Here is a 20374-nt window from a genome sequence, read left to right on the forward strand (position 1 = left end):
TAATGAAAGTTATACCCGAGCTTTGCCATTGGTTGGATTTTCGTTCCATTTTATGGTTTTATTTGTAGTCATTCAGGATTGGCTCGGAGTATTCTTGTTTGTTATTTGTTACCGTAGCCAAAGGTTAAAGGAATGTCACCTGAAAGATTTGATTGAATTTAAAAATGTCAATCAATTGTTTTTACATTACTTCTAATATGTGATTGGCGGGTGCATGTGCAAAGGCGTGACGACTGCTCGTTGGGGCTTGCGATTGGATGGTATACAGGAAGAATAATGTAAAATAATTTTACCCGGAAAGACTGTTCAATGTCACATGGAAATAGATAAAGCTAAGTTTTAAAAATATAGAATATGAACTTAGCTCACGTAAAAAGTTGGATACAGAGCAAATACACGTACTTATACTGGGTATGATCAACACGTTTTTAACTTGGATAACTTAAGCAAGTCATCTCGTGTAGATATTCACCCCTAGCGAGGTAACAGACCATCTGTTTCTTGAATGAAATCGCTGAATCCATCTCGTTTGACTCTGCGCTACAGTGTGTTAGGTATTCTTACAGGCACAATGAAACTAGCAAATATTTCATTTATAAGAAATTTTACTGGGTCATTTTATGGCTCTGTTTTACGATTCCAAAACTGTGATACAGAATACTTAAGACTCTCGCGGCGACTCATGTGCAAGTATAGGAAAGAGGCGCTGTACTACGTTACTACTCCAATATTCTACGTGAATGCTGCTCCCCACATTGGACACCTGTACTCCGCTTTGACGGCAGACTGCCTGCACAGGTACAAACTTATGCGTGGTTTCAGGTCAAAATTCTCCACAGGTAAGTCGATTCAATATGAGATAATGTTGGTTATTGGAGTGTTGAACTTAAAAAGCGCAAACATGCTGATAAGGTGGTCTTTGCTCTTTGTAGGTACTGATGAGCATGGACTAAAAATCCAGCAAGCAGCTGATGTTGCTGGGAAGGAACCACTGGTATTCTGTGCAGAGGTGTCAAGTAAGTTCCAGCAACTGTTCCAAAGGTGCAATATCTCCTACACGGACTACATCAGAACCACAGAGGCCAGACATCGCCGCGCCGTCGAGCATTTCTGGACGATGCTTCAGAACAAGGGCTTCATCTACAAAGGTAGCTACGAAGGCTGGTATTCTACGCAGGATGAGAGCTTTCTCACGCCGTCACAGGTGGAAGACAGTACCGACTGCAAAGGGACATCCATCAAAATATCCGCTGAAAGTGGTCATAAGGTGTGCTTACACATACTGCTACCAATGGCATTAAAATGCTCATCTTTCAGTTTATTTTACGTTAACATAATTACATTCAGTGTCAATTATGAAGGAAATGAAAGAAAGAATGTTTGTCATATAAAATTGCTTATGTTGATAGTCTAAACCAGTTGTGCAGTCAATTTGCTGTTCTGGTACAGTAAATCTTTTCAGCATTTTCTTCAGCATTCAAATTAGAATTTAAGAATCATTTGTTTGTCCTTTTTTATTTGTAGGTGGAGTGGATGAAGGAGGACAATTACATGTTCCGCCTCTCTGCATTCCGGTCACTTCTCCAGCAGTGGCTGGAGGAGAACCCCAAAGCGGTGCAGCCAGAGCGCTTCCACCGTAGGGTTCTGCAGTGGCTGCAGGATGACCTTCCCGACCTCTCCGTGTCTCGCCAGCGGAGCCGTCTCCAGTGGGGCATCCCTGTCCCTGGAGACGCAGAGCAGACCATCTACGTGTGGCTGGACGCCTTGGTCAACTATCTGACAGTAGCAGGATATCCAGAGAGCCACTGCGAGTGGTGGAGCGCAGCTCACCATGTGGTGGGCAAAGATATCCTTAAGTTTCATGCCATTTATTGGCCTGCGTTCCTCCTTGCAGCTGGGCTGCCCCTCCCAAAGGCTATATATGTGCACTCACATTGGACAGTTGAGGGGCAGAAGATGTCAAAGAGCCTAGGAAATGTAGTGGACCCTGTGGAGAGGTCAGAGAGATTCACAGTAGATGGCATTAGGTACTTTCTTCTCAGGCAGGGGGTCCCAGACTCGGACGGTGACTATTACGACGATAAAATTATCAAGTTGCTCAACAACGAACTGGCCGGTTCTCTGGGTGGGCTTTTGAACCGATGCACTGCTCTCTCCCTGAATCCAGCCCAGGTGTATCCTAGCTTCTGCAATACGTGCTTCCCAAGAGAGCCAGCAGGGGGCAGCATAGGAGTAAAAGTAATGCAGGAGGATTACAAGATGCTGGAGGCTGTGTCCAGCCTGCCAGCGGTGATGGAGCAGCATTTTGAGAACCTGCAGATTTACAAAGCACTGGAGGCCATCGCAGGGTGCGTACGTCAAACTAACGGATTTATGCAGAGACACGCCCCATGGAAACTGGATCGCAGAGACTCCCAGGACCAGCGGTGGCTAGACACCATTTTACACGTCTCCCTGGAGTGCCTGCGGATCTACGGCACCCTTCTGCAACCCGTGGTTCCTGCAACAGCTGAGAAGCTCCTCTCCAGACTGGGCGTGGGGCCTGAGGAGAGAAGCTGGGAGATCCTGAACTTCCTGGCCCGCTACCATGGAAGGGAATGCCCCTTTGAGGGCAGACGGCTGGGTCCAGACACAGGGGTGCTGTTCAGTAGGTTGGATAGGCCTGAGACTGACCAAGGCAAACTGAAGAGGACTAAGAAAGACAGGTCACTGAAGCCACTATAAAATGTGTTTTGAAGTACTGATTTGGGAATAGATTTTTAAATGCATTCAGGAAAAAATTGTACTGTTAGAGGTTTTCAGCAATCTTACTCTTTGAATTTCAGGTTGATGGCCACATGGTGGCAGCCAGCCAGTGCTAACTGACTCCAAGACTCTAAGTTATATTACAAATAGTCCCCTCTTAAAAAAAAAAAAATTAAAAATTAAAATCACACTGGTCTCTCACTTCTCCCTTGTGTCACTTTTCAATCAGATTTAATTCATACTTAAGACAAATGTTGGGGAAGCATTAATTAAAAATATGTTTATTTTCTGAATCCAGTGGTTCAAACATTCAATGCCCTTGTTAAAATGTTTAGCACTCTGAATACTGAATACAAGTGGTAATGTGTGCTAGAACCCCTCTCTTAACCTACAGATTAAATAGTTTGCATGATTTAAAAATGATTGAAAATTACAATGATCAATTAAATTGCCAAATTTGTTGATCGGGCAATCTACAGTGACCTGATGGAATCAACCAACAAGTCAAAATAAACTATCAGGCCTGTATCAAAATAATTTAATTAAATAAGGAGTCAATAAGAATAATGAGTTGAAATCATAGATATTGAAGACATTAAACAAGGTGTTGATTTGAAATTACCAGAGAAGAGAGAGAGACAGATATGCCAGACCTTGCCAGAGTATTACCTTCTTCCAGTTTCAACGCCACAGGAACAAAGGAGACAAGTTAAAAACACAGAACCAAGGAACTACCACCAAAATGAAAAAGAAAACTCTTCTTCTCCAAGGCTCCAAAACAACTGTAACACAACCAACGTTTTCCTGTGGCCATCTTAAATGCACGGCTTGTGGATGCTTGCCCACAATTAATTGGGTGAAGCCGAGTTAAGGTGTGGAAAGGAGGGGGGGTGTGGGAGTCAGGCTCATTTATGACAAGGACTGGCCTATCTAAAAGTGGACAGTGTGCTTATTAAGTGACCTTATGTTGTTGAAAACTCCGCTAAGAACCATTATATTATTATTATAAGATTCATGATTTTAGCCTCTTTCTAATGAGGCCAAGCATAAATATATTAGGAGGCAATTCAGCTGTTGAATACCTCTAAAATGTGGAAATGTATTTGTGCTTTTAACAACAGCTGTGATGGTTGTAAATTTCAATTGACAGGCCTGAACAACCAATTCTACATAGACATTAGGACTTGCAGTTGATGATCTCAATCGAATGTCACGGATTGCCATTCAGACTTGAAATGGAGGGAAAAAAATCCTGACCCTTATGGTGATCTGTGGCCACGCTGAGCCCAGACACCCAATAAATAGCTTTATGTTTGGTGTCTCTTCTGTGACAAACTGCAGGAGGTGGAACCCACAGATCACATGCCTAGATTAGGGTATCAGTGTAACTTTAATTTCCTTTTATGTTTGTGAAGGGGAGAACAGGCGCCATTTGTAGAAACAATACAATATTGTATCCAATTCACTGTTTCTCTTTCTGAGGCCATAATCTAAACACACTTGATATCTGACACCAAGATGGCGAAACAAACTTCAGAGGAATCAATATATATGAAAACAGCTTATGTTTTTTAAAGTAGAAATAAGTAAACCAAAATAATGTATTTTGTCAGTCAGTTTGCAGTTTTACACTGTTTCATTCTTCAATAATAAGTTCATTTTCAACACTTTTTTTTTGTACTGTAGAACACTTACTTGCTCTGTGGCAGGCTGTATTAATGCACACAGGGGGGTGTGTTGGCGGCGCGTTGTGAGCTTCTCTGCTTGACGTAGTTCTCACTGAGAACAATGTATGCTTCCACTTTTAAAAAATCTGTCAACTGGTAACAGGCTGATGGAAAATTCCGTAAATGAATGTCGCCTTCAGGTTATGCAGTTATTAATTTGAGGGTAGTTATTATCTGGACATTTCAAAGCTTGATTGTGTGGTCCCATTAGACTGCATTGCAAACCAGAGTGGAAGTCATTACTGATCAGCATGGTGGAAATAGTTCTGAAAAATTGGTGCAAGTTGAAAAAAAAGTTTAACTCATAGTGCTTTTATATGTCCCTTTTTAATATGCTTGGGACAGTGATTGACAGCTTGGTTTGTTTTCTCTGCCATATATGAAACCAAAGCTGTATAGCAATGCTTCAGATCCTGGTGTGCTTAGCTAAATTAGACAAGAGTGCAGGCCAAGCATGCTTGTGTAATTCAATGTGTGCAGGAAATGTTCCCTTTGAACCTGTGGCTCTTCGTAGTGAGTAATATATTTCTTTGTGTGGGTAATGGAATGAGAAGTTGCTTGTGTGGGGGAAAAAGTAAATTAAAAAGGCCAGAAAAATGGCTAAGCAAGCACTGGGTGCAACATGGCATAAGATGAATTCCTTTAAGCGGTTTGGAAAGACGAAAAAGGGCAATTGGCTTCTGTGCTCAGAAACGCTGGAGTGTTTGGAAGGAACAATGAGTATACAGTTCTGCTGCTACTAAAGAAATTCATATCTCATCTCTGTACCCTGATTTCAGGCACAGTCAGATTTTTTCTCTGAGAACAAGCCATGCTAATTTGTCAACTGTGGAAGTGACCTTATAGGATGCCATCCTGGAACATTTCTTATTAGAGGCTGCTGGGGCACAAAGAGACTGAATGCAGGGTCTGGAGTGTGGGTGGGGCAGCAGCCACCTGTTGCTGCTGCAGAAACTCCTTTTGCAGCCGAGACAGACGGGGACCATCTCTGAATCAGTCCACACAAAGCACCCTTAGACGCTGAACATTTGGGATGAGTGAGTTCTGTGGAACAATTGGTGGCCAAATCCAGTCCAATTCCAAGGAATGAGCCCTGGAAATTCCAGTTAGCATATACAGAGGGAACAGTACAACCAGTCTGGGAGGGGTGCCATTGCATCCCCGTGTGCGAGCCATAAGTGGTATAGCCCTGGGAAATGTTCGACAACAAGAGGAAGAAGACAAGTATTGCTGAAAGCAAGCTAGCATTCTCTGTGAGTATCTCGTAGTAGCCTAAGTCACTGGAAAGCTTGAGGATTGCATGAGAGACTAGAAAAAATGTGTATTAAGGGTTGGGCATCACCTGGCACACTTGTCCTGCTGTAAAGTAGGGACAGAGTAAGGATGAACAGCTTGGTCATGCATTGGGGATTTGAGATGTGAGTCAGACCTGCATTGAGTGCCCACCACGTCATCCAGTCTCATCCGCTTGGTGTGCAGTTGCTGTTGCTGGTTTTGCCATGTGTACGACTGGGTACTGCTGTTGCTCCATTCCCATCATGCCAGCCCTGGCATTGTGGGCATCATCCCGGGGTTCATGGTCAAGTTAGGTATAAACTTACCCGTGAAGAGGTTTACCCTATGAGACCCATTGTGACAAAAATTTAACCTTTCTTTTCAGGCACCCATGAGACACCACTTGGCAAATATCACTGTAGAACAATATTTCCCAATTCCTTAGACCCTGCACTCTATCTTATTGCTCCAAACTTTAATAATAATAATGTTCATTTTCAACACTTTTTTTGCACTATAGAAACACTTACTTGCTCTGTGGCAGGCTGTATTAATGCACACAGGGGGGTGTGTTGGCGGCGCGTCGTGCGCTTCTCTGCTTGACGTATGTATCCTTCCGCTTTTAAAAAATCTGTCAACTGCAATTTTAAATGCCTGGTAACAGGCTGATGGAAAATTCCATAAATAAATGTCACCTTCAGGCTATGCAGTTATTAATTTGAGGGTGGTTATTTTCTGGACATTTCAAAGCTTGTTTGTGTGGTCCCATTAGACTGCATTGTTAAGCACAGTGGATGTCATTACTGATCAGCATGGTGGAAAAGGGAGGAACACCAGAGAATGTCAGACTCCAGTGCTGAAGAAACAAATCATTGAAGGTAAAGTCCCGATTTTCACATTTGAGCTTTGCCAATCAAAATGAGTCATTTTCACAATTTAGACAAAGCATGAGCATCCATGAGAATTAGCAAACACCTTCTTGTGTTCTTGTGAGCTCATGCTTCCATAAAGCTTCCACATCTGGTCACTATTCACAAAAAGATTTTCTGAGTTTCTCTGGTAGCAAGCCTCCTACCCAAGCTATTAAAGCCAGCAGACTGAAAGAGCACTCGGAACCCAATTGATAACTCAGCATTCCATGCTTGTAACAAGTGTGTTGTGAATGCTTTGGCGTGTGGCGTCTATTGCATACCTGCGGGTAGCGGCTGATTCAGTGTGTGCATGCTTGTGGACTACTGGCTGTAACCAACCTGTGGAAAGGGTGACCCTGCTAAAAGTCCAGAGGGATCCCTTCTCCATGGCTACACCCACCCTGCTGTGTTGCTGGCTGTGTAGTCCTGGCCAGGGAAGAAAACAAAACACATTCTTATAAAAACTCTATTTGAAATCTGCAGAGATATTCAGATATAATGTTTTCTTTTGCAAATGATATTTTACTCAAGCATACCCCAAGACAGTCTTGTGCTCCCACTCAAAGCGTATCTGGTTAAAGGTGGCTGCAAAGAGACTTTTCCATAGCGACGTCTTTTCTCTGGAAACATCATTGCATGGATGGCTCCTGCTCCACGGGGGGCAATGGGAGAGTCTCCAGATAGTAGCTGTGCAGTTTGGGTTTCAGGTGCATATGGTATAGCAGGAGGCAAAGCTGTTCCTTGAGCTTGGCCACTTCGCAGTCCACTTGCCTTGTCTAGCCCCAGGTCAAGGTGGCCGACTGCTTCAGTTTTTTTTTTTTTTGTTCTAATTTTCTAATCAGTTTGTGGTCACACTGCATGAATACAGGTGTGCACATGCATGAGGTTCTACTTCTTCCATTTCTGTCAGTACCTCTCCTTGTGGGAGGAGGAACCCAGGTGCATGGCTCTTCTCCAGTCCCTTTCCTGTGGCCTTAAGTATATGGCCTGGCACCAACGTGGGCAGCTTGGCGGTCTTTGGGGCCACCAGCCAAACCCCCGCGTGTTCTGATGAGCTGCAAGCAAACACATGCACGCACCCACGCATACTGCTCAAAGGGTGGCAAAGCTCACAGCCACACTGGTGGTTAGTGGTGAGAAAATATATTTTGAACAAAAACAAAAAGAAAAAAGTCCTCCAGTCTATCCTTTGTGAGTCATACCTGTGGGTGTTGTGCAAATATAGCTACAAAAGAACAGCTGGCTTGCTGTGACATCTGACAGTTTAAGCAATCTGTCGCAGTGTTATAGTTAGAAGTATTCCCTAAGCTGAAGTTACTTTACAGAGGTATTGTTGCTATTGACATTGCTGTTAAAACTATTATGTCTCAGCAGATACCCTACCACTATTTTTTTTGCAGGGGAAACAGAGGAACTGAATTCACCAGAACACCTGTCTAGACATCTAGGTGAGGAGGACATTGGATGAAGTGAAAACATCTGAATGAACTTGGAGGCTCAAACCACCATCCACCCTCAATGAAAGCCCCTGCTGGTGGTGCTGGTGCCCTTTCTGCTCGGGGCAAACTAAAAAGTACACTACAAAGTATGGCATTAGTCTTTGCAGACTGCTCATATTTTAATTTTGATCTAGGAAATGTGGGATATTCTAAATGTTTGCATTCCCCTTTAAAACCCAGACTCTGTTTTCATTCTAACCTATTAACATTGAATTGAATTAAAACTCACAAAAAACACATTGTGAGGCCTTATATATATGGGATTTTCTTGTTTTCAGGATGCCACAGCTGCATTAAATATTTATCCTGGAAGAAGAGTTCAGAATGAGAGAGTCACTTTAAGCTTCTGAAGTGGGGGAAAAAAAGTTTTGGATTAAAAAACAATATGGCAGAGACATTCCTCTCATTCATGAGTGAACCAGATGTGAGATAATGGCCGTAGGGCTATACAGTAGTCCAGCTCTTAGGAAACAGTGAAAGAGTGTTTCTTCTGAGCAATGAGCAAAGGGCCAGCAGGAACATTGCAGCCTGGTGGGATTTACCTTGTAGATGCTGACACTGCAGAATGTTGTTCTTGGTACTTTCCCTTGGTGATTTTACTGCATGCTTACATTTTCACCAGACTGTAGTAGCAAGAAGTTGCACTCAAGAGTTTTCTGCAAGCTTCAAATAGCAAGTTAAATACATTAAAAGCACAACAAAGATGGTAATCGTTGCAGACAAGTGGTTGTGGTTCTCACCTGCTGGCAGATGCTCAGCAGCACATACATGGGCTGTGCGTCTGACACATACATGGCCTGTGTGTCTGTCACATACATGACCTGTGCATCTGTCACATACATGGCCTGTGTGTCTGTCACATACATGGCCTGTGCATCTGTCACATACATGGCCTGTGTGTCTGCCAGGCTTTTAGGAGCTGATGTCATGCTCGACCATGCTGTCCAGCCCAGCAGGGTGAGGGAAACCTTTGACTCTGTTTGTCCTGGTAACACACACACATGCACACACATACATGTGATTGCAGAATGATTACCCAGTAGCCCACATTAATTTCTGAATAAAAATCTAAGCCATTTTCTCAAAACTGTATATTGCCCATAGGGTATTCAATTTATCACAACTTTAACAATAGATATAGCTACATAATTTTACATACTACTTCTTAAATGTTATAGCCAGGACGTGACAGATATGTTTTGTCATTTTCATTTTATATGGCATTTTATCTGTAAAAATAGGTCAAAAACGTATTTTTCAGCATGTATCCTACTTATTGTTTTTGGAATAATTAATTTTAAAAAAACAATATTTTGACAAAAGCCTCTGACAAGCCCTAACTATTGAGTTATTGATCGTATAAAAAAATCCCAGGATCACATGGTCCCCACTCCTCCAGCTGCTGTTCAGATCACTGGGGCAGCGGGTGAGGGGGCCTGCGCCCAGAAATGGATAACACAGAACTTTGGCATGTGTGCAAAAATGAAGAGTACGCTGTGTGCTGACAGGCAACCCTGCTCTGTGTTTAACCCTCCCACTGCTAAGATTCTGCAGTGGAACACAAAGACCGTAGCAGATAACACAGCACACAGGATTACTTCTGAATTTAACTTATTTGTGTGCCCAGCAAGCAGACTAATGAAGATAAAGACTTAAACAAAGATTCTCAGTGATCAAAAGCAGTATGGAACTTTTGGGAGACTGAAGAAAACCAGAATCTACCAGAATGTCAGGGTTGTTCAGGAAGGCCCACATGCATACAGAATGGTTGGGATTGCTACGTACGGAACCAAATCTTCACACTGTTGGGCAATGAGGATGGCGATGAAGGACACTGAGAGAATAGGACAGGATAGGTTGGTGACCTGGACAAAATACAGAGAGAGAGATGGCATCAGTACCAATAGTTCAAAAAAAGTAATGTGATGGGGAAAATATCAATGCACTGCACATACATGGTTAATGAGGTATGGATGCCAAGTGAGTGTTACAGCCTCAATGTCAGCCTGGTTTTTTGTGAGGGGGGGGGGGGGTTCCCCACTCTTAATCTCTTTAAAAACTTGAATCTGACATTATGGCTTAAAAACACTGGACTGTTGCCCTTCCTCATTAAGCACTGACGTGCAGTGCAGGAGCTGTAATGTCAGCTACAGTTTGTGACAGTTGGAGTGTCGCCCACTCATGTTCACATTGCACAGCAGGTTGTTGAAGCTGCAGTTTCTCTTGTTAGAGGAACAGAGGGCCATAAGGGAATGCAGTCACGCTGTGCTAAGGGAGCGACAGTACACAGTCAGCTCTGCATCCAGGATGCCAATGTCCTTCACCCTGCCAAGTCAAGTACGGAGCCAAAATTTTTTTACTTTCATGCCACTGTGAGTCCTTGTGGGTAAGGACCCAAGGTTGTAGCCAGAAGAATGCAGGTTCAAATTGTCATTGCTGGGGAACCTACTGGCTTCAAACTACTTTGGCAAAAATATTGCCAAGAGTTATCATTGTTGTGTTTCCCACATATGAAGCACTTCTGAGCAATGGCTTTTGCACATGGACAGAACTAGCAATGTGTCAGTTGGCAATTGTTAGTTGGCAATTATAGAGGAGCAAAGTGCTTCTCACCAACCAGGATTAGAGAGAAAAGAGAGAGGGGATGGTCAAAGGGGGTTGGAAAGAAAATATTTTGTGAGCAAAAGTAGTTGGTAGCTCCTGTTTTCCACCTCAAAATGTCAAAAAGTAATTAACTACTACAGCCCTTACATGAATTTGAATGTAGTTGAACCAGCAGGAAACTGCTGTAAAATTTAATTAAACTACTAGTTTAAACTACATCTACTCCCCAACATTGCAGATTGTTTGCGGGGCAGTTGCGTTTCACTCATATAGCCGGCTCCCTAGCCTGAATTGCTTCAGTACATCTTCAGGATCAGCGTAGCATAAGAGTAAGGCAATTGGGTTTGTAAGGTTGCGGGTTTGATTCCCGGGGGGGCACTGCGGTTGTAGCCTTGAGCAAGGATTTTACCCTCAATTGCTTCAGTAGATCAGCAGCTGTATAAATGGACTGTAATAAAAGGATGTAGGTTTTGTAAATCACTCTGTAAGAGAGCATCTGCTAAGTGCCTAAATGTAATGTAATGAATATATGAGCCATGAGTAAGAGCAGCCAGGGCTTGATAACAGCCACTAGCTCTGTTTACACAAGCCAATGCCGTGTGTGGGGAAACAAGGGTGGAAACAACCAGAAAATGAAGGCGTTTTACTTTTTCCCGCAGGTAAGTCTGGAGAGGAAAGCCAGCAGAGGAGGAAACCAGAATGAGTGAAAGTTTATCAACCAAAAGTGGTCTATTGCCATTTGTGATTTATTATGTTTGTTGGTAGACCATCCATTTTGTGATAAGCTGCTTTTTTAAGGGTATGGCAAGTGCTTGATCTCCTTTAGTATTTACATACTGTTTTACATCCTTGTATTGCCTCATTCCCTTATTTAATTATTGATTACTTTGTTGGTTTGTTAATTCATAAATGAATGATGTTTTCCTATACAACAGCCATCATTTATCATTCATGAGTAAGACATGATGGTGTTAAAAGCTAAAAATCAGTTAAATCTGTAAAAAAAAAATGATCCTGATTTGCTTAGTGGTCTCTTCTGCTGAGTTACATCACAAGGTAGTCGGGGGTGCACAAGTATTGTCAAAATGATGTTGTTGAGGATCTTGAAGTTGTGGGTGGAGAGCTTGCTGACCGTGCCCTCTGGTGCCCCAGCATATCGGAATCAGACGGGTCGATGATGCTGTAGATGGTGTTCTTCCCCTTGGATTTTCCTCAGAACAAAATTTGCTGCAGGAGGAAAGGGGAGATGAGATGAGAGCTGTTGAGGGCCCGTAGTACCCGGAGACAGAAGATTGAGGCTACATGTGATGGTAATGAGCTGGTTTGGGGCTTAGTCATTGACAGCATGTCTCACCTGATTATCTTGCTGAACTAACTCTCGAGGTGACTGCAGGAGGTGGTCTGACTGGTCTCACTCACATACTGCAAAAATCAGTGGCCAAGGCAGCTCGCGGAATATTGTGCCAGCAGGACATTTCAATCATTTTACGGTGACTCACTAGCATTCCAATAAAAATAACTTTTTGCCATAACTTTCCAACTCACAATAAATAAGGTTTGCCCAAAATGGATGGAAATATTCTCAAAGTAAAGTCTGATAGTCTGCACTTGAACCTCATATGCAGCATTTCATTTCTAATCCAAAGTGCTGGGGTACAGTGCCAAAACAACAAACAATGTGTCACTGTCCAAATACGGACTGCACTGTATATCTTGAAGTCAATTAGCTGTAGACACTGAGCTCAGCCCCTATGCTGCTCATAATAAGGGAATACTCCATGGGGTCAAAGATAAACTGGATGTGCTGGATCAGGAGCAGGTGATATGACAACCCTAAAGCAAAGCTGCTGATCAGTTCCAGAGTGTTCCTGCCAATCCATCACAATGCAGACCAAAACATGCACTCCTTCAAACTAAAGGGTCGTGAGAAATGACTGCAACAATAAATGAACTACTGTAACTCATGTTAGTTAACTAACCAATTACGTAATGACAGCTGAGTAAGAGAAATGTATGTGTGTAATCCTTCAAACCAGAAAGGAATTTTTCAGAGGCCTGACCTAAGAGGTGACCTGCTGATTGGAGAAAAAAGGGTAGGAGAGGTGCTGGAATTCAGACAAGACATCCTATTTGTTTTCTTTTAATATGGTGTGTCATGACTCCATGGTTGTTTGTACCATTTTAATATTGTGTTCTCAAATGTTTCCTTGTCTGTGGCAGGACTCCTCTGAAAAAGAGACCTTGGTGTCAGTAGGACCTCCCTGCATAAAACAAAGCTGAATGTATAAATAAAAATATCCTCAGCTGTGTGGATATTCTGGCTATCTCCTGTTCTTCCTCTGTCCTTTCTCTCACACTGCTGTGGTCAGAAACACAAGGGCAGCGCTTAATGATGCTGCTTCGTCCAACTGCGGCTCATTTCCAACCAGCACTCAGCATCTAAACTCTAATATCTCAGAAACTAAGCATTAGCATTCACTCTTTCAGGAATAGGCAATCACAGCTTGAACCAGGCAAGTAGCCCTGGCAAGAGGTGCACAGTGTGTTAAGCACAGATTCTGGCATGCAGTGGGAAACATAACCCAATTCAAGAAATAAAACCGAATGTGATTACAAAAGCCACCTGTTCAAAATAGACAAGGCTTTGTTGAAATGACTGAATGACTCAATTTAAAAGTACGGCTTGCCCCTTCTCTGACTGTGGAAAAGGTCAGACTACAGATGAACAGAAGACTGAGGCAGCAATCTACAGCGAGATGAATCACACAGAAATTATATATATATATATATATATATATATATATATATATATGCTGAGCAGGCCCAGCTGACCTCGATTTTGAATCAAGATGGCAAGAGGAAAAAGTGAGTTTGAAAGAGAGTTCATTATTGGGGCACAGATGGCAGGAGCTTCAGTCACAAAGACTACTCAACTGCCTAGTGTTTCAAAAGGAACAGTGATTAAAGTGACATCTGCATTTAGATCTATGTGAAAGACATCAGTAAATAGGGTTGGAAATGTTGGTCAAAAGTACATTTCTATCAACATTTTTACATTTCTACCCTGATGGGATTGATCTCTTCCAGGACGACAATGCCCCCATATAGCATACAGTTGATTGCTGAAAGAACATCTTGCAGAAAGTTCATTGTGGAAGAACACCTGTTCATAAAGTTGGTTAATGTGAAATATTAATGTCAACAAACTCATCTGAAAGCCATCATTCAGTAACATTTGCCCTAAAGCACTGAACACTCCCAAAATATTTCAAATAGTATTGAAAAATAATGACAACGGGTGACTACACTTTGTTGAACCAATGGGAGACTGTATCTTGTACCAGCCTCCAATGTGCTTTTCCAGTTCAGTACCTGCAGAATGACTTTGCCAATCTTTCTGATGGAGTGCTTCATCTTGTCCTCTGTTTCCCCAGGCCATACTGCAGCACCAGGCACTGGTTACACTGGGTGATCATCTCCTGGCAAGAGAGAAAGACAGAGTCTGGTCATACCAGGTGCGAGTATCAAAGTGGATTTGTCACAGACGGATGACAAAAAAACAGCCAAAATGCAGGGAAAAAAATACACTGCATTGATGCGTTCTGTAAACACAGATATTCTGACGTCTTTTTAAGATTACAAGGGACTTGACCCGGACTAGAACTACAACAAAATAATTACTCCTGTTTCTTTGAGCCAATCATCTTTCGGTGTCTGACATTTGTGTTTTTTATTGATTATTTGGATGGCAGGTATGCCATCCTGCCAAGTTATGCCTTGGCTAGGCGGCATGCCCCATACCTATACAGCACAGAGAGTTTGGTGCTTTTCAGGGTTCCCTACCAAAATAACCACAATGACCACAGACTCTCAGCCCTCAAAAACATGCATTTCTGTACCTTCTGACCCCATTTCAACAGACAGAATTAACAAACAACTTCACACGTTCACACAATAATGCCCCAGACATTTTTCCTCCTTCTTCTCCTTCCTGCCAATCACATCATCACAAATGCTGCTGGCCCACAAACAACACGTCTCCCCATTGGACATTCAGGTACATCAGTGAATAAAAACATTGGATGCACATGCAAAATGTATCAAGTTCCTTGAAACACTTCAGACAAACCTGGGTAGCATTGCTTTGAAATACAACTTGTTTAATTTGTGTGAGCAAAGCCAATATTGTTCCTTGTAACTTGGCATAATTTTGATATCAATACTTTTAATGGCAGGCCTAGATTTGATATGACCTACAGACTGTGGTTGTAAGTGTGAATAACTTGCCATTTTTGAATGCTGAAAATAAGGTTTTCATGAGATAACATTGGTAGCATTCTAAGAGAAAGTGTTTAAGTTGAATATGAAGTCGAAAATGTCATGCTCGAGCTAGCTTGCTCAGCAAGAGTCAATTGAAAAAAATCACTCCTTTGTATTTAAAATAATATATAAAATAATATATTATTATACAGCATGCAGCATGTGCTGCAATTGTTTCGACCTACCCCGAGGAAATGGCATATGACTGTTCTGCTGAATAGCGCTGCATTTGATTTAATCTTCAAAACCCCATACTTTTTCAGTAGTCCATAAAAGGGCATGCACACATAAGAGAGTGGATATTGGGGACCTATAAGATCTTTAAGGATTCTCCCTTTATTCCACCTAATACTCTTGTGGACTCTGGCACTAACAAAATGTATGTGTATAAAAGTGCAAAGCACTATTATTTTTATATGCTTGTGTAAGCTTTCCCAATTTTGTTTCCTGAAGTCAGAAGAAAGCTCAGCATTAGCATTTGAAAGCTCTTCCAGTCCCATTTTTTTAAATAGGCCACACCATTTGTGTCTTGCCTTGATTTACGATCTGCATTTTAAACACAGTCAACAAGTCACACACAATGTTCACCATTTCTCAAAAATCAGCGTCATTCCCAGTGTTGTGCAAGTGGGAAAAAAACTACTTTTGCATTCCCATAAGAAATAATGGAGCAATTCTGTTTATAAATACCCGAATGTGAAACTGGAAGTTCAAGTACGACGAAAGGCGTTAACTTGTCAGGGGACTTTCCAAAGAGCAATCCAGTGTGCCGCTGGATACGGAAGGGATATCGCTGTTCTAAAAGTGCTCGAGAGGGGGATTGTCAAGATCTGATGTTCAGAAATAACATTTTGTTTAGCTTCCTTTCAACAATAATGTTTAAAAGTGAATCATGACTTCAGACAGTGAAAGTAATATTTATAGTCCGTTGAAAGAAAACATCTCACTCCTGACGACCAAGCAAGACCAGCTAAGAAAATGGAATGTTTTCGTTCTGATCTTGAGTCTCATTCTTGGAGCGGAAGTAATAGTAACAACATTCCTCCTGTACGATTTGTCTGAAGAAATAAATCAGGTAAATGTTATTTTATATAGGTAGGCTACAGTTAAAGAAGATAATCGGATAGGCCTATTTACTTGCGGGATTTTTAAAGCAAAATATTCGCTGTAAATTAGTTTAGGCATGACATCGTGCTAAGCTAAAGTTCAGATTTATTGTTAGTATACATGTCCCTTCTGTTGGCTATTATTAGATTCACTTCTTATTTTACTTTTCATGAAATGAAGGTGAGAGGCAGTTCCTACTTTCGTCCAATGAAATGATCTGTAGACTTTAATCCACATACATGTGGACGCCAAACATAGTTAATAAAATAAAATAATATGACTGGACTGTGGAAAACGGTTGCCTGCCATACATTCTCCGAAGTCCTGTAAAGCGCATTAACTCTTGAATTACAAATTTTCAGAGCATCACATTTTCATTCACACAGGCTCAAGAGGAGGCCATAGTTGGCGAGTACCCGTTCCACTGCCTTTACCAGCTTGTTAATCCTCAGTATCAGGAGAGCGCTTCGCTCTACAACCAGAGTCTTGCAAGTTGCGACTTGTGGATTCAAGAATTAAGGAGGAGTGCACACAAGGTAAGGCGAACATTGAGACTGTTACAGACTGCATTATTAACAAACGAATATTGCGTATAATATTGAAACTCTGACATAGTTTACTTTTATTTCAGCAACTTCTATCTGACATCAGGAATGCCCTGTACAGACAGCTAACCGGTAATTAGTTATATATGCAGTTCCATTATAAGGCATTTAAACATTAAAACCAATTGTTTTACACACCTGATGTTTTGACAATTGACAGTGTGCATGGTTAACACTTATATGTATTATATGTATTCTTTATGACCCCCCCCCCCCCCCCCCCCCCCCCCACAGCCAGCAACATAACACTCTCTCAATCTAAGAAACCTGTCATTCACATGGGGGCTGAGCAAGAACTGAGACAGTTTCCTAACTGGCTGAAAAATGGTAAGCGAAAATCAGTAAATATGGAGGCTTCTCGCATTTAAAACAAAACTTGACAAAACAAGAATTATAAATGTGTGTCAGGTTCCACAGCAATGATGCAACTGAATTTCTCATCACACCTTTCTTTGAGTTAGATGGGGAAAACAACATCAGAAGAACAAAGGATAATCTTCGCTGGGACAACATTAATGGATTATCTGTTCAGCAAGGGATGATGGGATACAGCCCAGATGGAGAGATTGTGATATATCACGAGGGACTTTACTTTGTCTATTCCCAGGTTTACTTCCAACTTCTTCCGTCAATCCAAGAAAAACATTCACAGCATTTTCTGCAGTATATTTACAAGAAGACTGCATCATACCAGGAGCCTATCCTGCTCTCCAAAGCAGTCGTGACAAAATGCTGGAACACAGCACCTGATTTGCAACTGTTCTCTAGCCACCAGGGGGCACTCTTTCACCTACAACAGGGAGACAAGCTGTCCCTCCAAGTAACCAACATCCAAACTGTGCGGTTGCAAGAGGATTCAACTTTCTTTGGAGCCTTTATGATAAACTAAATGGAGAAACTATACTCAGAACCTACAACTGTTTCCAAAAGTTTTCCAAAAGTAACTGTAAAGAAATGTTACCATTGTGTCAAATTAATGTGATTCTAATATTCCTCAGTGCCTTGTTTCTGGAATAACTAGGCAACAATCAAAAAAGTACATATGAGAAGGCCAATAAATTCAACTAAAAATATAACGTATGAAGTATATGTGATTTACTTCTGGCTGGTTATCCCTAAATAACAGGTTTCAGTAAATCCAAGTCTGCTGTATGTTTTTTTTCTTTCTCAATAAATACAATAAACATGAGTGGTGTATAAACACTGTCTAACCCTGCTCCTGGAGATCTACTGTCCTGTAGGTTTTAACTCCAGTGCTAACAAAGCACACCTCATTCAACAGCTAGAGATCTTGTTGAGCTGCTAATTAGTAGAATCAAGTGTGACAAATCAGGGTTGAAATGAAAACCAACAGGACAGTAGATGTCCAGAAACAGGGTTGGCCAGACCTGAAATACAGCATTGGTCCATGATGCATAGAGGTGTTCCAAGGACCAGAATAGAATCCTGAAGTGCCAGTGAGCATTTTTTTGTTTATGTTTTGTATCTGTGTATTGTGTATCTATGTGTGTGCACTGAAAATGCAAATAAAGAAAAAAATTCAAATCATAGATAAATTGATTACATTCAATGCCACTTGTTCATCTTTGAAATATGTACCTTTTTGTATTCTTTATAGAAAAGATAACTGATCTCTGATGCTTCATATGACACTCGATCAAGTACGAAGAAAAACAGTGACTCACATCAGTTGCCACTATCTGAAATGATGCATGAGCTGCACAGATTTTGTTCCCTGGACTATAAAGGAAGCCTTGAGATTTGGAGTTTGCCTTTGCCATGTTTTGAGGGGCAGCTGACAGGCTCTTGCTGTCCTGTGGCATTATGAGCTGAAAGCTTTCGGCTGAGACAGACTTGGTGATGCTGCTTGGAGGAGAGACTGAGCCAGGGAAGAGGGAGACCATCAAAGTATTTTGTCAGGATTAATCCAAAAGTCAGCTTGGAGACTCCTTGAATTTTCTCTTTGTTTTGTAACTCACCAAGTTATTGGCTGGCAAGGTGTAGCGCATGTGTACTTTAAAGGATACCACAAAACAAAACTGTCACCATTGCCTTCCAATACCAGAAATTGCCAGATGGCATTTCAAAATGATCAACTGATTTGCATTTTTGTAGTAAACACATTTATATTTAAGCTGAAACAGAGATCTGAAATATGTGTTATGCTTATCATTTGACAAATCAGGTAGTGTCACCTGACATAGCAAATCTTTTTTTTTTTTCTTGGTAGGCCAAAATGAAAGTTATCAGTTACCCAAATTGCAAAATAGGGTGAGATGATTTTGAACAGAATAAACTGTACACATCAGCAGGAACATTTTACAGTTCAGTCATGAAAATGACTCAGACTGACTGCGCTACAGGGAGAAAAGATGAAACGCCCATACACTCCAAATGCTCTCTCCAATGAAGGAGGGTTATAAACTGTGCTCCTATCATGTAAAAGCTATAATTCAAAAATGGCTGATTAAATGCCCTGTCGAGTGGTTGTGTTTTAAAGGATAATTTTGGCATAGAGTAATTGTTAGCTATATAGCCTCTTGAAGACAAAAGCATAGCCTGCTTAACAATGTCCATGTTGTCAGTACTGATACATAGACCTTTTGGCATGTTGGGGGAACAAATCTCTAAAACCTTGCTGAGATGCAAAACAATGCCGTTTATGGATATTGGTGATATATTGTAGAAGTGAGAATTTGTTAGAAATATGACAATCCAGCCGTTTCAACAGCTAGCACCCTCATTTAATGTCCGGCACTCTGAATACAGAGCAAAAGTGCATCAACAGTGAAAACTCCTCACTTATCCAACATGTAAAATATATTTATTTGATTTAATTTGTTAATACTTATCAAAGATACCAATCATCAATTAAATTGCCAAATTTGTTAATAGGCAGATCAACCTGTTGAACCAACCTTAATCAAAATGTAGAACTCACAACCAGATTAGAGATTTTTAAAATTACAATACGTATTAAATGTCTAAAGGCAAGTCAGACAAGTACTAGCTTATCTAAAAGCTGACAAATTTACTCATTAAGGTTGAATTATTGTTGAAAGCTGAGGTAAGCACCATGATATTATTATTATTACGAAAAGACTATTGGTTTTTGCCTCTTTCTAATGAGACCAAACATGAATATGTCAGGAGGTAATTCAGCTCACTATTCATGACAAAAATAGAATTTACTTCTGCTTTTAACAAGAGAGGTGATAGTTGCAGGCAATAATAATTAAGTCCAGCCAGTAATGCAATCGCCATCTTCAAGCAAAATATTATATCCATGTGACAAGACCAGTTGTACCACATGGACCTCCACTTGAAACTGGAACTGTATCTAAAAATGTAAATTCCAAACTGCCAGGCCTCAACAACCATTATCTAGACCAGTGGTTTTCAAACTCGGCCCTGGAGGCCCCTATGTATGCTGGTTTTCATTCCAACCACAATTGCAATCCCAGAATTTTAACAAGCTGTTAATTTTTCTTAATTGGCTGCATTTCATGCTTTAGAGAGATCATTTACTCTCTTAAACCACATTATGCCAGAAATAGCTATGCATGCCATGAATAATAAAA

The 20374-nt window shown here is 41.2% G+C and overlaps 2 protein-coding genes and 1 long non-coding RNA gene across 4 annotated transcripts; 2 read left to right on the top strand and 1 right to left on the bottom strand.

Moving 5' to 3' along the window:
• Positions 1-26: 26 nt before the first annotated feature.
• On the top strand, positions 27-3292 carry mars2 (methionyl-tRNA synthetase 2, mitochondrial). 2 transcript variants are annotated; one of them, XM_035433604.1, is made up of 3 exons: positions 27-839; positions 933-1267; positions 1525-3292. In XM_035433604.1, exons 1-3 carry the CDS (start codon positions 506-508, stop codon positions 2722-2724), a joined length of 1869 nt encoding a protein of 622 aa, XP_035289495.1. In that variant the 5' UTR covers positions 27-505; the 3' UTR covers positions 2725-3292. The 2 variants fall into 2 exon arrangements, with proteins under 2 accessions (XP_035289495.1, XP_035289496.1); XM_035433605.1 differs by having other exon boundaries at positions 28-798.
• Positions 3293-11477: 8185 nt separating this feature from the next.
• Positions 11478-15827, bottom strand: LOC118235141. Its single transcript, XR_004766793.1, has 3 exons — positions 15772-15827; positions 14134-14240; positions 11478-11988 (listed from the first exon to the last, which is right to left on the bottom strand). It is a non-coding gene; the product is annotated as an uncharacterized LOC118235141 (long non-coding RNA).
• tnfsf10l4 (tumor necrosis factor (ligand) superfamily, member 10 like 4) lies at positions 15777-18307 on the top strand. Its single transcript, XM_035432198.1, has 5 exons — positions 15777-16156; positions 16575-16724; positions 16820-16865; positions 17028-17120; positions 17255-18307. Exons 1-5 carry the CDS (start codon positions 15974-15976, stop codon positions 17680-17682), a joined length of 900 nt encoding a protein of 299 aa, XP_035288089.1. The 5' UTR covers positions 15777-15973; the 3' UTR covers positions 17683-18307.
• The last annotated feature ends 2067 nt before the right edge of the window (positions 18308-20374 follow it).

This window comes from Anguilla anguilla, chromosome 9 (genome assembly GCF_013347855.1).
Source record: "Anguilla anguilla isolate fAngAng1 chromosome 9, fAngAng1.pri, whole genome shotgun sequence".
NCBI classification, from domain to species: domain Eukaryota; kingdom Metazoa; phylum Chordata; class Actinopteri; order Anguilliformes; family Anguillidae; genus Anguilla; species Anguilla anguilla.

Excerpts from the sequence above, each read along its gene's own strand:
- mars2 (XM_035433604.1), top strand. The coding sequence starts at position 506 with ATGAAATCGCTGAATCCATCTCGTTTGACTCTGCGCTACAGTGTGTTA. Across the intron at positions 840-932 it reads CAGGTCAAAATTCTCCACAG|GTACTGATGAGCATGGACTA; the intron begins GTAAGTCGATTC and ends TGCTCTTTGTAG. Across the intron at positions 1,268-1,524 it reads CCGCTGAAAGTGGTCATAAG|GTGGAGTGGATGAAGGAGGA; the intron begins GTGTGCTTACAC and ends TTTTATTTGTAG.
- tnfsf10l4 (XM_035432198.1), top strand. The coding sequence starts at position 15,974 with ATGACTTCAGACAGTGAAAGTAATATTTATAGTCCGTTGAAAGAAAAC. Across the intron at positions 16,725-16,819 it reads TAAGGAGGAGTGCACACAAG|CAACTTCTATCTGACATCAG; the intron begins GTAAGGCGAACA and ends CTTTTATTTCAG. Across the intron at positions 17,121-17,254 it reads TCCTAACTGGCTGAAAAATG|ATGGGGAAAACAACATCAGA; the intron begins GTAAGCGAAAAT and ends TCTTTGAGTTAG.